Source organism: Anoplopoma fimbria, chromosome 12 (genome assembly GCF_027596085.1).
Source record: "Anoplopoma fimbria isolate UVic2021 breed Golden Eagle Sablefish chromosome 12, Afim_UVic_2022, whole genome shotgun sequence".
NCBI lineage: Eukaryota > Metazoa > Chordata > Actinopteri > Perciformes > Anoplopomatidae > Anoplopoma > Anoplopoma fimbria.
Window position 1 is genome coordinate 27,027,146 of NC_072460.1, and position 15,254 is coordinate 27,042,399.

At 40.2% G+C, this 15,254-nt stretch overlaps 1 protein-coding gene across 1 annotated transcript; it reads left to right on the forward strand.

Annotated features, from left to right (window-relative positions):
- The first annotated feature begins 386 nt into the window (after window positions 1-386).
- Window positions 387-9,837, forward strand: LOC129100330 (ADP-ribosylation factor-like protein 8A). Its single transcript, XM_054609932.1, has 7 exons — window positions 387-817; window positions 2,726-2,806; window positions 3,860-3,933; window positions 4,602-4,695; window positions 5,186-5,253; window positions 5,970-6,040; window positions 6,744-9,837. The coding sequence occupies exons 1-7, from the start codon at window positions 695-697 to the stop codon at window positions 6,794-6,796; spliced, it is 564 nt and encodes a 187-aa protein (XP_054465907.1). The 5' UTR covers window positions 387-694; the 3' UTR covers window positions 6,797-9,837.
- The last annotated feature ends 5,417 nt before the right edge of the window (window positions 9,838-15,254 follow it).

The following is a 15,254-nucleotide window of genomic DNA, read 5'->3' on the forward strand; positions in this document are numbered from 1 at the left end:
ATTGATAAAAAAGATTGATGAATATAAATATTTTATTTGATTATATATTTATTTTTTATGTTATTTATAAATTTAAACAATAATCATTAATTAATAAATATTAAAAAAAGACGGAAAAAGTAATTTATAAAAACATTATATTTTATTTTATTATTTATTTTTCTCGATTGATAAAAAAGATTGATGAATATAAATATTTTATTTGATTATATATTTATTTTTTATGTTATTTATAAATTTAAACAATAATCATTCATTAATAAATATTAAAGAAGTAAAGTAATTGATAAAAACATTATATTTTAACTTACTATATATGACATCCACAACTATTAATAATAATAAAGTATTTCCAGCATGAGCGTCTTTTACTTTGAAAGGCCGTCCCGGATGCGTGTGTGAGTGACAGCTGGCTGACGGAGCGGCGTAAGGCGGAGTAAACACCCAGAGACAGAGCCTCTTACCCCGGCCTCCCAGCGGCCTCACACCGGCCTCACCCCCGCCTCCAGCGCTCCTCTCCGGCTCCTCTCCGCCCGTCCGCCCGTCCGAGCAGCCGCAGACCTCCGGGGTTGCCACAGCGACGGTCAGCGTCCGAACACAGGAGCGGGGCGTCAGCCAGCTAGCATAGCCACCTAGCATAGCCTAGCCTAGCGTTAGCACCGCCTCACAGCTAGCGTTAGCATCGGCCGCGGAGATGATCGCGCTGATCAACAAGCTGCTGGACTGGTTCAAGGCGCTGTTCTGGAAGGAGGAGATGGAGCTCACCCTGGTGGGGCTGCAGTACTCCGGGAAGACCACCTTCGTCAACGTGATAGCGGTGAGCTAGCGGCTAGCCTCCCGGAGCTAGCGGCTAGCAGCGGTTAGCTGCTAGCGGTTAGCTGCTAGCCGCTAGCGGTTAGCTCCCGGCTGCGTCCATTGTGGTGCTGCGGGCGGTGAGGTCACGAGCTGCGGGTGTCACGGTCCTCTCTGAGCCTCAGCATGCTAAGCTAACGGTGCTAATCACGTGGTTGAGCCTCTGCAGCGGTCACGTGTTCAGTGAGCGGCTTCATCAGGAGACTTCTTCAGGGTGGAGGTTACCCCCCCCACCGGGATCCATCCCTCTGACCTCCTCTTCCTCACAGCCTCCTCTTCCTCCTCTCCTCTTCATCACACAGCCTCCTCTTCCTCCTCTTCCTCACAACCTCCTCTTCCTCCTCTTCCTCACAGCCTCCTCTTCCTCACTTCCTCCTCTTCCTCACATCCTCCTCTTCCTCACTTCCTCCTCTTCCTCACAGCCTCCTCTTCCTCACAGCCTCCTCTTCCTCACATCCTCCTCTTCCTCACAGCCTCCTCTTCCTCACAGCCTCCTCTTCCTCACAGCCTCCTCTTCCTCACAGCCTCCTCTTCCTCACAGCCTCCTCTTCCTCACAGCCTCCTCTTCCTCACATCCTCCTCTTCCTCACACATCCTCCTCTTCCTCACAGCCTCCTCTTCATCACATCCTCCTCTTCCTCCTCTTCATCACAGCCTCCTCTTCATCACAGCCTCCTCTTCATCACACATCCTCCTCTTCCTCACATCTTCCTCTTCAGCCTCCTCTTCATCACATCTTCCTCACTTCCTCCTCTTCATCACATCCTCCTCTTCCTCACAGCCTCCTCTTCCTCTCAGCCTCCTCTTCATCACATCCTCCTCTTCCTCACAGCCTCCTCTTCCTCTCAACCTCCTCTTCCTCACATCCTCCTCTTCATCACAGCCTCCTCTTCATCACAGCCTCCTCTTCCTCACATCCTCCTCTTCATCACATCTTCCTCACTTCCTCCTCTTCCTCACAACCTCCTCTTCCTCTCAGCCTCCTCTTCATCACATCTTCCTCACTTCCTCCTCTTCATCACAGCCTCCTCTTCATCACATCCTCCTCTTCCTCACAGCCTCCTCTTCATCTCACAGCCTCCTCTTCCTCACAGCCTCCTCTTCCTCACACAGCCTCACCTTCATCATCAATATCTCACACACACACACATATATGTATATATATATATATGTGTATATTTATGTTTAAGTGTATATATATATTTAAGTGTATATATATTTAAGTGTATATATATATTTAAGTGTGTATATATATATATTTAAGTGTGTATATATGTATATATATATTTAAGTGTGTGTATATATGTGTGTATATATCACACATGTGTTTGGTGACCTACTAACACAGATTTAACTTTTCCTCCACTAATAAATGTTTTTATTGTTCCTTCCTATCAGAGTAAGAAGGCAGCTCCAGATTAGATTCCGATAAATCGATTCATCTAAATGTTTCTATAAACATTATTTGTTTATTATTTCTCTCTGTGTTTAAAATGCTGCATATTTGTGATGATTATTAATTACAAAAACAGATGAATTTCCTTCAATTATCTTTTATTGATTCAATATGAGTAACAAATAGAGACGCGTCAACTGCAGCGTTACGTTTACAAGCTTTGCAAAAAGAACCAAACTGAATAAGTTTGTAGCAGCATCCTCGTATGCAGACAGACTTCATCATGTTCACTAGTAGAGGTGCATCGGACCGTCATTGATCTCCTCACAGTTTAACGTTAACCATCACAGTGTTAATAAAGTTTTTTACAAGAATTTCCTTTTGGGTTAATTAAGTTCTATCATATGTTATCTTCTCTTATGCTACAATAACATCAGTACAATGTGTGATGAGCCTAAATCTGTTTGTTCGTTCCAGTCTGGACAGTTCAGTGAAGACATGATTCCTACAGTTGGATTCAACATGAGGAAGATCACTAAGGGCAACGTCACCATCAAGGTTGGTAGTTCCACTCCACCGCTGCCTGTCAGCACACACTTACACTTATAAGTTCTTTATTATAATAATCTAAATATAGTAAACCAATCTGTCAGACCTGTGTTTTTCAGATGATACGTTCACTTATTTTTAAAGTCCTTTAAATCATTTTTCCTTCTAGTTAATTATATAAACACTGAGGCTCCCAAACTCTGAATTCATGCTCATGAAACAGGTTGTTCTCATCCGGCGTTCCTAGTTATACCTACCGAATTCATAGATGTTATTCACAAAATCATGAACCAGGAAGTATAAAGTCCCCCACAGGGAGGGAGGGAGAGTAACACCACCTTTGTAGTTTTTTTTGATGATCGTTTACTAAACCTAATTAATGAAGTATTTCATCATATTTTACTGAACCTAAATAAGTTGTTTCCTGTTAAGACAGAAGTTTATTTTGAAAAGACTGTGTTCTTGGAACGAGCAGAATCTGACATGTGTTGCTTTACTTTAGTATAAAAACGCACAAAAAATGAGTAACTTTTGATAAGATATATGAACGATGAGGATACGATGCCTAAAACATTCATTAAGTTCAGCAACAAAGTTCATTACATCTTCATCATGTCTCCAGGATGTCCAAATATAGACCTCAAAAGATTGAACACACATGTGGAACTCATAAATCTCCGTTATGTCAAAGATTATTTATATTATTTCCAGCTTTAAATGTATCAATGACATATCATCAATCAATAGGATGCAAAGCAAAGTATCAATCTGTGGAATAAATCATTAAAGAGGCACCACTTTCCTCTTATAGCCTTTTTTCCATTATGCTACTTAGTGGCCTTTATTTTCCCTGTGAAGATTAATCCTTGAAATAAAACACATTTATAGATTTTAAATAAAGAAAAGAGAAAGAAACTAGATTATATTTTAGAGAAAAAGGAGCATTTTCTTACTCCAAACAAATAAAGAATATGAAAGGACAGTTTAATCTCTTTATTTTGTATTTTATTTATTAAGATCTCAGCTCTCCTCTCTAACGCCGTCCTCTCATTCTGTGTCTAGTTGTGGGACATCGGCGGTCAGCCTCGGTTCAGGAGCATGTGGGAGCGTTACTGTCGAGGAGTCAGCGCCATCGTGTAAGTCCTGGTTTCCTAAACTCTGGTTTGTGTCTTTAAACGGGTCGCTGGACGTCTCAGACGGGTCCAAACCTGACAGGAGACATTAATGAGACGGGAGGAGACGCAGAGGAAGAGAGCATTAAGTGTTATATTTAATTGTTTTGTTGTCGAGCGTTTTGTCAGATGACGCTGGATGCCGTCGTAGAGTCAAAGAAGAGAAGCAGAATGCAGAGACGAGAGTGTAGAGAGCTGTAAATGGGTCCCAGTTGGTCTGCACGTCCAGCTGATGGAGTCAAAGACATTCAGATTTTCTACAACCTCCATTTGGTTTTTAGTCCAGTTCAGGATGAGATCACACAAAGCCACAAAAAAACTGAACCAAGAGCGTTTTCTGCTTCAGTGATGAGATAACAACGGAGACGCATAACAACAATCTTCAAAACTGGAAAAGGGAGTCGGTAGTTTTTCTAAAGTATTCTTAATCTTTCTCCCCTTCAGGTAAACTCTGTCAGCTCTTGTGTGTGAACCGTTAGCGCTGTTAGCTACTAGCCGCCGGCTCACTGTCGACATGTTGAGAGCCGTTTAGAGGCAATCAACTAGTGACGCTTTTCTAACGATGCGTTTTTGCAGGAAATGTTTCATGAGTGAAAGCTCTTATTTTGTCATATTTGTCCTTCCTGTAATAGCTACATGGTGGACGCAGCAGATCCAGAGAAGATCGAAGCCTCCAAGAACGAACTCCACAACCTGCTGGACAAACCGCAGCTGCAGGGAATTCCTGTAAGAACACAATGAAACACAGCAGAAACCAGCCTGAGCCAGACCAGAACCACGTTTACTGAAAGTAATATATGACTTTGAAGATCCGTATCGCGGATTCAGATTTTTGTTGTTTTGTTTTAGCAGCTGGTCGACAAGAATCACCACCGTCCCAAAAATCATTGAAATCAAAATGTTAACCATGGTGTCGACCTGTCAATCAGTGTGTAGCCCCGCCCTAAAGCATCCCCTGCTTTATGGTCTGTTTGACTCTAAATGGAGCATCATTTACTAAATGAACATCATGCTGTATTGAAGAAGACTTGAAACTAGAGATTGAGACCATAAACTCATGTTTACAATGTTTACTGAGGGAATAAATCAAGAGAGAAGTAGAGTCATTTTCTCATAGACTTCTATACAACCAGAGGAGTCGCCCCCTGGTGGACAGCAGAGAGAATGCAGCTTTAAGACAAAATATTTGATGTCTGGTCCTCCTGTGTGTCTTCAGGTTCTGGTTCTGGGCAACAAGAGGGACCTACCAGGAGCTCTGGATGAGAAGGAGCTCATAGAGAGGATGTAAGTGAACCGTTTATTTATGACCTCCGTCAGAGATGATCGTCTGTATTTCTGTTTAGTTATTCTTTAGAACCTGCGGCAGTAAAACGAGAGGTTTTCTGAAGGGACTCTGGTGCTCAGACGCAGTACCTCTTTAGTCCACAGGGACCGCCAGAATCAACACTACATGAAAGTACCAAGAAACTCATCATGCAGAATAATACACTGTTATTATAATTATTGATGCATTAATGTGTTCATCACTTTATAATGACTTTATGTTCTGCTGAGTAACTTCTGGGATCAATAGACTTTAATCCAAACTGCATTTAAATGTATTATTATACATTCTACATTCTATTAATATGAATCTGCATGTTAATGTTTAAATAAATGTAGTGAAGTTAAAATTGTTAATTAATCTATAATAATACATCATTTAATATTGTGTTTGAATCATCAAAGGAACTTATATTATTATAAATGTAATGCAGTAAACAGTACAATAGTACTTAGTTTAAAGTATTATATAATGGAAGTACAAGTACATCAACTTAGTGCTGAAGTGTTGACGTACTTGTACTTGCAGAGTCATGTGACCTGTTTCTGGTCGTGTCGATCAGGTTATGTTTTTGTTTGAACTAAAAAACAAAATACTTTCTATATATTATTGTTGCTGTGTGAATGTTTTCATGTTTTATCGTCTTGAGTTTTCATTTTTTGTGTTTTTAAATCAGGAACCTGTCAGCCATCCAGGACAGAGAGATCTGCTGTTACTCCATCTCCTGCAAGGAGAAAGACAACATCGGTACCACACACACACACACACACACACACACACACACACACACACACACACACACACATACTCACACACACACACACACACTCACACACACACACATACTCACACACACACTTTATTCTAGTGTATCACCAACACTACTAGTTATTTCACACTGTGATGTTTAAACTGTGTCATTAATCTGCGGATCACATGCATGCTGAACCATGTGACAAAGACAACATCTACGCTTACACACACACACACTCATGTTGGTACTTTTATACTTGTGGGGACCCTGGTTGACATTATTCATTTTAATGAGACTCCTGCATATTCTCAAACACATGTTGAACTAGACATTAAGAAAGACCTGCAGCCTTTTAATAAGTATGAAAAATCTGTTTCTAAGTATTAAGTCCTATAATACTTTGTCTTATTTTCTGTAACTAAGCAACCAATCTACTTCCTGTTTACACCGACACCCGCATGCTCAGTGGTCGTGAATAGTGATATTCATTCTCAGGCGTGTTAGAACTGACGGGAATCATTTTATTACGATGCAGAGACGCCGTGTTTGTTTTTCAAATCCTGGTTTTAAACAGAAAACGTATTAGTGAGGATGAAGTGTGATTATGAACAAAATGAAAACGTACTCGGTTAAACTTCTCCGTCTCTTCTTTCTCCTGTTTGTTTGTTTGTTTGTTTGTTTGTTTGTCACACCCAGACATCACTCTTCAGTGGTTGATCCAACACTCCCGGACTAAGAGGAGTTCCTGAGAACAGACACGCCCCCCCAACAGAACAGGCCACGCCCACCTGTCCTAACGCACACACACACACGCTCTTTGATCAAACCCCTCCTCCCCCCCTTCTCTAAACTTTACTCCCTAACCTCCCACCTTTATCCTCAGACCTCCTACCCTTTAGATGCACTGGTGACTCTTATTGAATAAAGTATCAAAGCAGGAAGTCAGAAAACCAAACCAAAGCCTTCGGATCTACTTCCTGTTTCCTCCAGTAGACCAACACGTTCAACGCGTTTTAAATTATTACTCCGCTCACTCATTTCCTGTGATTTTCTCGCCATAAATTAGACTCCATTCTAAACACAGAGCTGCTGAAAATCACAAATGTATGTTGACTATATTCATCATTAAAGGAGTGTAACAGTGACCGTCCAGTCATGTCACTGTTGACGTAACAACAGCTGATTAGAAGCATAAATGAGATAGAAGAAGGCGTCTAACATAACGAGCATTTCTCTTTGAAAACAAGGAGCCGAGTTCAGTGAGAATTCACAGGAAACGCTGTGACATCACAATCCTGACATTTAACCCTTCGTTAGCTGATGTCAGGAACACTGATTCTCCATCGAGGTGTTTCTCCGCTCACACTACAGAAGTCTACAGCTTTATTTATTCCTACAGCAGTTAAAGGGTGATTTATATTACAGAACATGAGCATTATTTATAGGGAATATTTCCCCCACTAGAAGAAACTCTGTGGATTATCTACAAAAACATCTTCATGGATAGAAACCACAAATTGTTTTTGTTTTTTTGTAATCTGGTTGGAGTTTTAGTGTTTGATACCGGCAGCAGAAAAGAGTTATCAGTGCATCTTTACAGATCCACACAACAGCCTCCGTAATAATCAGATCTTTTTATCTGTTTTGGATCCAAAACTAAACATCATCTTGCAGCGATTTTGATTTTTACTTATATACATAACCGTAAATAATGAGACCGACCGACATAGATGCAAACATTTAGCTTTGTTAGCTCGTTAGCTTCGAGCCTGTTTTGTGGATTTTCCCATGATCCTCCTCTTCCCCTCACAGATCTGCCTTCATCCTTCCCTCTCTCCTTCAGATTGCTTCCCTCTCTACCTCCACATGGTTCATCCATCCACACCTCCTTCATCTCACCTTTATATAATCCTTTCTTCCTCCTCCTCCTCTTCCTCCCTCGTCTGTTGTAAACTGCTCGTCCTCCTCTGTGTCCCCTCTATCCTTCCTTCCTTCCTTCCTTCCTTTATTTTTGGATGTTACCTTCTTCTCCTTTCCTCCTCGCCAAGCCCCGCCCCCTCGTTGTGTCTCTCGCTCTCCTGCCGAGCGAGGGATTAAAAACCTTTTTATTGCACTGTTGATTTTTTGTTTTTGTAAGATATTAATAATGAGAATAATGTTAATAATCTTCTTATTGTGACATAACCTGGTCTGTCCAGATGTAAGGAAGCGGTACTCTAACTGGAGAAGGAGAAATGTTGTTTCTGTTCATATCTCTGTAATAAGCTTTTTATTATTTGTTTTATATTGTCATTTTTTTTATTATTGTTTTTTTTTTTTTTACTTTATGAGACTTCTCTGGATGTCAGCCAGAGTTCAGTGTTTTCTGCTCTGAGGCGTCTGCTGATTGGACCTCGGGGTGTCACGTGATCAAACGCAGCGTTCACTCATGTCGGATAAAAAGCAGCGATGTAATTAATTAAGCGTTGAACCTCCCACATATTAAATGTTTATTTTAAAATCCATCGAGGTAAAACGTTTTCATCCATTTATTTTACACATTTACATATTACTAGTGAAAACAATTTATGAGAAAACAAAACTAATCTGATTAATTAATAATATCAAAACATATTCGTCCCTCCTCACAAAATCTGTCTACAGAAAAATAATGAAACAACATTAAAATAAAATATGCATTTATGAAGAAATAAAAAATATTAAATCAAATGATAATTGTAATGTTTGAAAATGAAAAATAAGAACATTCAGTGATCACTTAACTGTCAAACTGAAAGAAATTGTTCAACCTAAATTTAAAGCGAAATAAACTGGACTTTGCAAACTGCTTGTTTTAGGTCATGTCTAATGAGAAGTTTTTTTTTTTTTTCTTGGTCATTTTCATATTTGTCAGTTTCAGAGAAAAGACCTCAAAGAATCCTGATATAATATGAACCTTATTTTTATTAGAAATGAACAAAAATTGGGACAGAATTCACATGCAAAACTGCAGTTTGTAATTTAATTCTCAAGTCCAGCTTGCACCTTGACAATTTTATGTTACATTTAGTTTCTATTATAATGTTGGTGTTGAGCTCAGTAGTACACTGAACATGATTTAATGCATTTCCAAACATTACAAATGTTCTTTTAAATCTCGTCAGCCATAGACCTCCACACCCAACAGTGTTAGACCTGATGAGGTAGGAATGTGGTTTAGGACCAGGATCTGGATCCTTTCACTCTGAATGATGGTCGGCTCCATGCCTTTATTTATCTGCTGGTGCTCAGACTGCTGCGCTACGTTTGTCACCAGCTCATAGTCGATGTGAAGAATATCTTCTTTTTGGTTTAAATACGTTTTAAATGTTAAGATTAAGAAAGAAAACAAAATGAAGTAAACGTTTTTGTAGATTGTCATTAGCATTTCCTGTTTCATTTGCAACATCTTGGTGAGCTCTTTTCTCCTATTGGTCCACATCACGTCCTGACACGTCCTGGTCCCGACAGCAGCCAATCAGAGCGCAGAACTAACAGGAAAAGGAAGGAGCATTGCCTGTCTGTCCTTTTATGTTTAAGAATGGTCAAACCTTTTAGCTTTGTGCGTGGGAGATGAATTCTGCTTTACACTGTCGGGTCAAACAGGATCAGTCCCCAAATCCAAAGTCCACATTTAGACAAGAACGCTCCAGAAGTCCACTTTAGAAGTGTTTTATCCAGGATGCTAAAGCTGCAGCTAAAGGTTATTTATAATATCTAATATTCTGCTGAATAAGTAATTCACTCTGTGTATTAAAAGCTGATCAAGTTCTTGGAGTTTGAGGAGACGTCTTTTGTTGGTTTTCTCCAAACAGCAGGTCTGAACCCAAAGATATTCAACTTAACGTTATATAAGACTAAAAAAACTGGGTTTTTCTGTTGATTGACTTATCTATTAAACGGCTCATTGTGACAGTTCTAGAGGTCGCTTAAGGAACAGCCTTCTGAGAATATCTGGTAGTCGAGTATCTCATTTCAGCTAGCAGCGATAGCAAAGCACATAATTCAAACCAGGAACACATTGTTCTGCTGTTTCAAATACGAGGATTTGCTCCATGATTTCAGGAGATGTGAGGATCTGTAGCCGTGTAGAGGTGTGTTAAGTGGAACACCTGAGCTGAGCTCCCAGTTACAGGCAGAGTTTTTTCCAGAGGTTAGAACTTTTAATTCAATTTGCCAATTCGGAAATGGAACTCCCTGAAATGCAAATTCAAAACTCCTGAGATGGAGATCAAACTCCCAGTGACCCTAGTCGAGATGGAACTCCCATCGGAACTCCCATCGGGATGGAACTTCCTTCGGGTCGAGATGGAACTTCCATCGACTCTAGATGGAACTCCATCTAGTCGAGATGGAACTTCCATCCCATTTTATTATTTAATCTAATATTTTGCTGCTAGCATCGATGCTAAAGCTCCATAACAGCCCTCTTTAGCCCAACAGTGTAAAGCTGTTTCTTTCTTAATAAACACCCAGAGCCGTCTCTCTGAAGGGGCTGGGTCAATAAGCTGGAGCCACCAGAGCTCCCAGTACGTCCTGAAGAAACACCAGAACACAACAAGCACAACTCAAACCAGTCGGACAAGAAGAATTATTAAATGAACTAAAAACGTTGTCCTCAGATGACTCGTTTGGTTCTCCGGCTGCTCCAGATTTCAGGTTCTGGTTTCTTCTGAACCAGCAAAAAAGCTGCTGTCTGACTCTAAATGTATTGATCTGTTGATCAGCCAGCACAGTGATTATTAGTTATTGATGCTGTCAGACGGACCAGAGAGCTGAAGGGAATTAAAGTTACGCCCGGATCTTTTTGTGACATTTTGATAAAATCCAGAGTTCAGAGTTTTGATGATGGATCAGAAAAAGATAGAAGTTTACTGATGAGGGGAATAAGTACTGATAGGTGCACATGGCGTTACCTTTCAAACACTTTCTTGACTTTCATGATGTTGCACTCAGATGTTCACATGAAACAGACAGAAGTAGTCGCTTTAAGAGTAAAAAAGAGAACAATTAAAGATGTTTTCTGAAAGTTATTCAAATTGTGGAACGCAGTTACGTTAGAAATGAGATTTCAGCCGCTGTTGATCCGACAATCACTTCGTTTTAAGGCCACCAGGTCGATGCAGTTTTTCTAAATGCAAATTGAAGAAATCCTGTGAACACTAGAAACATCTGTGGACTTTTTATTCTCTTCATATGAATCCAGAAACAAAACAATGTTTTTACCGTAGAGCAAACATTGAACCTGACGTTGAAATGTGATCACTGTCGAACTCGCCTGCTGTCCGTTAAATCAGAACGACGCCTTCAGAAGTCAGACTGTTTATTTTCTCTACTTCTTCACCAAACCAGGAAGTCTGTTTCTGATTGGCTCTGGTCTCTTCTGTTTGCATGCTGAGGGTCGGGGTTGTTTATCTGTGGGAGCCGATGAAGTAAACGCTTATTTTTGGTTCAACTTTACCGATAAAACGTCCTTAATCCAGCAAGTATTAACCTTCAGAAAAGTAATGTGATTACACAACATAGAAGGAACTACAACCAGTAAATCAGACGAGTGGACATCGTGATTCTATTGGTCTGAATGGATCACATGATGACAGAGTGCTTCCACAACTTTTCCCACTGATGAAAACTGGAATCTGGTCGTTTTAACGTGAAGTTTGAACACGATTGTTTTTATTTTTTATGGCAAATAATCTCGTAACGTCCTGTGATCGCTGCACGTCCAAACTGAAACCGTACAGGAAGTGAAGTGAGTCTCGATCGTCCTGTTCGGGTTTATCCTCCACGAAAAAAACGGGAGAATTCTGAGGAGTCGACACCAAAATGTGACGGAATCCAGAAAGAACGTTCAGAATCACAAAACCAAACGGATCCACGTTAAAGAGGAAACCTTTGACCTTTGAAAGGATCTTCTTCAACGCTAAACCTCTTGTTATTGTTTCTCTCTGATTTATATATATTATGCGTTTATGTTAAAAAGAATCCTCTTAAAAAATGTTTGAGCGACAAGGAACTGAAACCATAAAAACAAGTTCGGTCATGACCAAAACAATCTGAACTTCTTGTTTTGTTCTTGTTCTGAAACTGTAAATGAGACTTGATTTGACAAAGTTAGAAGTTACTTTACCTTCAAAGGCGTCATTAATGAAATCACAAGCTCCATTTAGTAGCCTTTCTGGAGCTTTCACTCATAACTCCCAATCTTAATCAGAGGATAGAGTTTGTCCATTTTTCTAAAAACTTAATTTAAAGTCCAGATTCATCAAATATGTGGAGTTTACATGTTAAATGTTAGAAAAACAATCAAATTAAAGTTACAACTATAAGTTGTGGATGGTTCTGATCTGAACGTGATCCATGGTTCTGACTGGATTCTCTGGTTTTGTGTTTGTTTGTGCAGCGTGAACAGACGGTTTGTACTTTATTCTTTGATTCAGTTGACTTAATGTGTTTTAATAGAAACATGCTTGTGTATGATACTAAATAAATACTATGGAGAAAAACAACAAGAGGCATTCTTTATTCTTTGTTTTGAATTATTTGTATTGTTAATGGCATCATCATTAATAAATAATGTATACTTACAATATTATTAATACTGTTTAGAAAAACAACTTTATTTCATTCAAGTCTAAAAGCTCGAAAACAAAAACACTTGTTATAAAGAATAACAAAAGTATTATATATAATGTATATTATATTTTAACATGAAATATTATAACTGATGCTCATGTGTCATACTTTGTTTATTCTGTATTTATTTTCTGCAGTGAAGTTTTTTTTTTATTACAGTAAATCAACGTTTTAGGTGTCTTACTGGTTCAGAGCTGCAGGGGGCAGCACACACACACACACACACACACAGACACACACACACAGACACACACACACACACACACACAGACACACACACACACACACACACACACACACACACACAGACACACACACACACACACACACACACACAGACACACACACACAGGACACACACACACACGACAGACACACACACACACACACACACACACAGACACACACACACACAGACACACACACAGACACACACGCACAGACACGCACACACACGCACACACACACAGAATACACACACACACACACACAGATACACACACGCACACACGCACACACACACACACACACGCACACACACGCACACACACACACAGACACACACACACACACACAGACACACACGCACACACACACAGAATACACACACACACACAGATACACACACACACACACACACACACACACACACACACACAGACACACGCACACACACACACACACACACGCACACACACACACACAGATACACACACACACACACACACACACAATCAGGTTTCAATCCAAATGGAGCTCATGTTTTAACAGAAAACTGTCAAAAGAAAATACAAATTAATAAGTATATTTGTCGTTAAAATGTTATTGCCAAAAAAGAAATACTTATGTCCTTCACTGCAGTAAAGGTACTAGTACACACTTTAAATATACTCCAATAGAAGGAAAAGTCCTGCACTCAAAACATGAGTGCAGAAAAAGAATATAAATGTCTTTAAAGTACTCAATAAAAAGTACAATATCTACCTCTGCGGTTTACTTTAATCTCTACTTCTACTCCATTACAAATACAATGAATGTGTGCTCATGCACAGTACTGACTAGATGTACGACTAGTATGAAACAGGTTGTCCACTAGAGGGCGTTGTGTCACATCTCTCCTTCAGCGCTCTGATACTTCAGGGTTTATTTATCTGGAGGATAATTGACAGTTTAGAGAACAGAAAGAGAAAAAAGAAAAGTAAACGTGTTGAGCTCAGTTTATTCTCAGAGATTCAAAAGCTGACGGACAAAAAAAAAAAGAAGTAAAAGAACCTTTAAAGGAGTAAAAAATAGGAGCTGGTCATTCGGCCTCAACGTGATCGAACTGAGAAGAGCTGTGTGTGTGTGTGTGTGTGTGTGTGTGTGTGTGTGTGTGTGTGTGTGTGTGTGTGTGTGTGTGTGTGTGTGTGTGTGTAGCTACTTTTATACCAACCAACAAAGAAACAGGCCTCAGTGTTTCCTGTCTGCAGTACAAGGTGGTCCCACCAGTGTGTGTTTGGTGTGTGTGTGTGTGTTTGGTGTGTGTGTGTGTTCGTTCCCAATGAGAGTCAACCTACCTCTCCAACGGGGACCCCATGCTCGTTGTCATGGCAGCAGTATCCCCCCTCCTCCTCTTCCTCCCTTTCCACTTACTCCTTCCCTCATCAGTTTTCCCACAGAACAAAACCAACATTGTGCTCCTGGTTTTCTGTGTGTGTGTGTGTGTGTGTGTGTGTGTGTGTGTGTGTGTGTGTGTGTGTGTGTGTGTGTGTGTGTGTGTGTGTGTGTGTGTGTGTGTGTGTGTGTGTGTGTGTGTGAGACATTCAGGTCAGATTAGTTTGTGTTCATTGAGTTTGTGTTCGGGGAGAAACACACACACACTTGTCGCTCTTCATTCAATCGCAATGTGCTGCAGATGAGAGGGCTAAGTTACACACACACACACACACACACACACACACACACACACACACACACACACACACACACACACACACACACACACACACACACACACACACGCTTCTTCTCGGTGGGATTCACACGCTGAGTGAGAAGTTCAACACTCCAGTTAAACTTTCACACAGACGGAGTCTCAAAGTGAGGAAATGTTTCCTTGATGCTCTCCGTCATTTTAATTTGAAGGAACAGTTTTAAATTTCAGAATAAGATATTCAATTCTCAACCGTGTGACTGAAAACATTGACTTTGAGTTACTTTACAGAATCAGAATATTATTACAAAATATAATCCATGTTTTATGGATCAAACCAACCAGCGAGTTATAAAGGAGGAGCAAGTAAAATAAAAAATAATGAATAAATAACAAAACATTTCAAAGTGAAGTTAAAGAATGAAGAACACAGACATCTGTCAGTATCAGTCCTTCCTCCTGTCCTCTGTCCTCCTGTCCTCCCTCTGTCCTCCTTTCCTCCCTCTGTCCTCTGTCCTCCTGTCCTCTGTCCTCTGTCCTCTGTCCTCTGTCCTCATGTCCTCCTCTTGTGTCCTCCTTTCCTCTGTCCTCTGTCCTCCTTTCCTCTGTCCTCTGTCCTCCTCTTGTGTGAACATGCGACG

What these genes read in the sequence shown, in the direction of transcription:
- LOC129100330 (XM_054609932.1), top strand. Translation starts at nt 695, where the DNA reads ATGATCGCGCTGATCAACAAGCTGCTGGACTGGTTCAAGGCGCTGTTC. An exon ending in CCTTCGTCAACGTGATAGCG is followed by an intron (nt 818 to 2,725) that starts GTGAGCTAGCGG and finishes TGTTCGTTCCAG; the next exon opens with TCTGGACAGTTCAGTGAAGA. An exon ending in CGCAGCTGCAGGGAATTCCT is followed by an intron (nt 4,696 to 5,185) that starts GTAAGAACACAA and finishes GTGTGTCTTCAG; the next exon opens with GTTCTGGTTCTGGGCAACAA.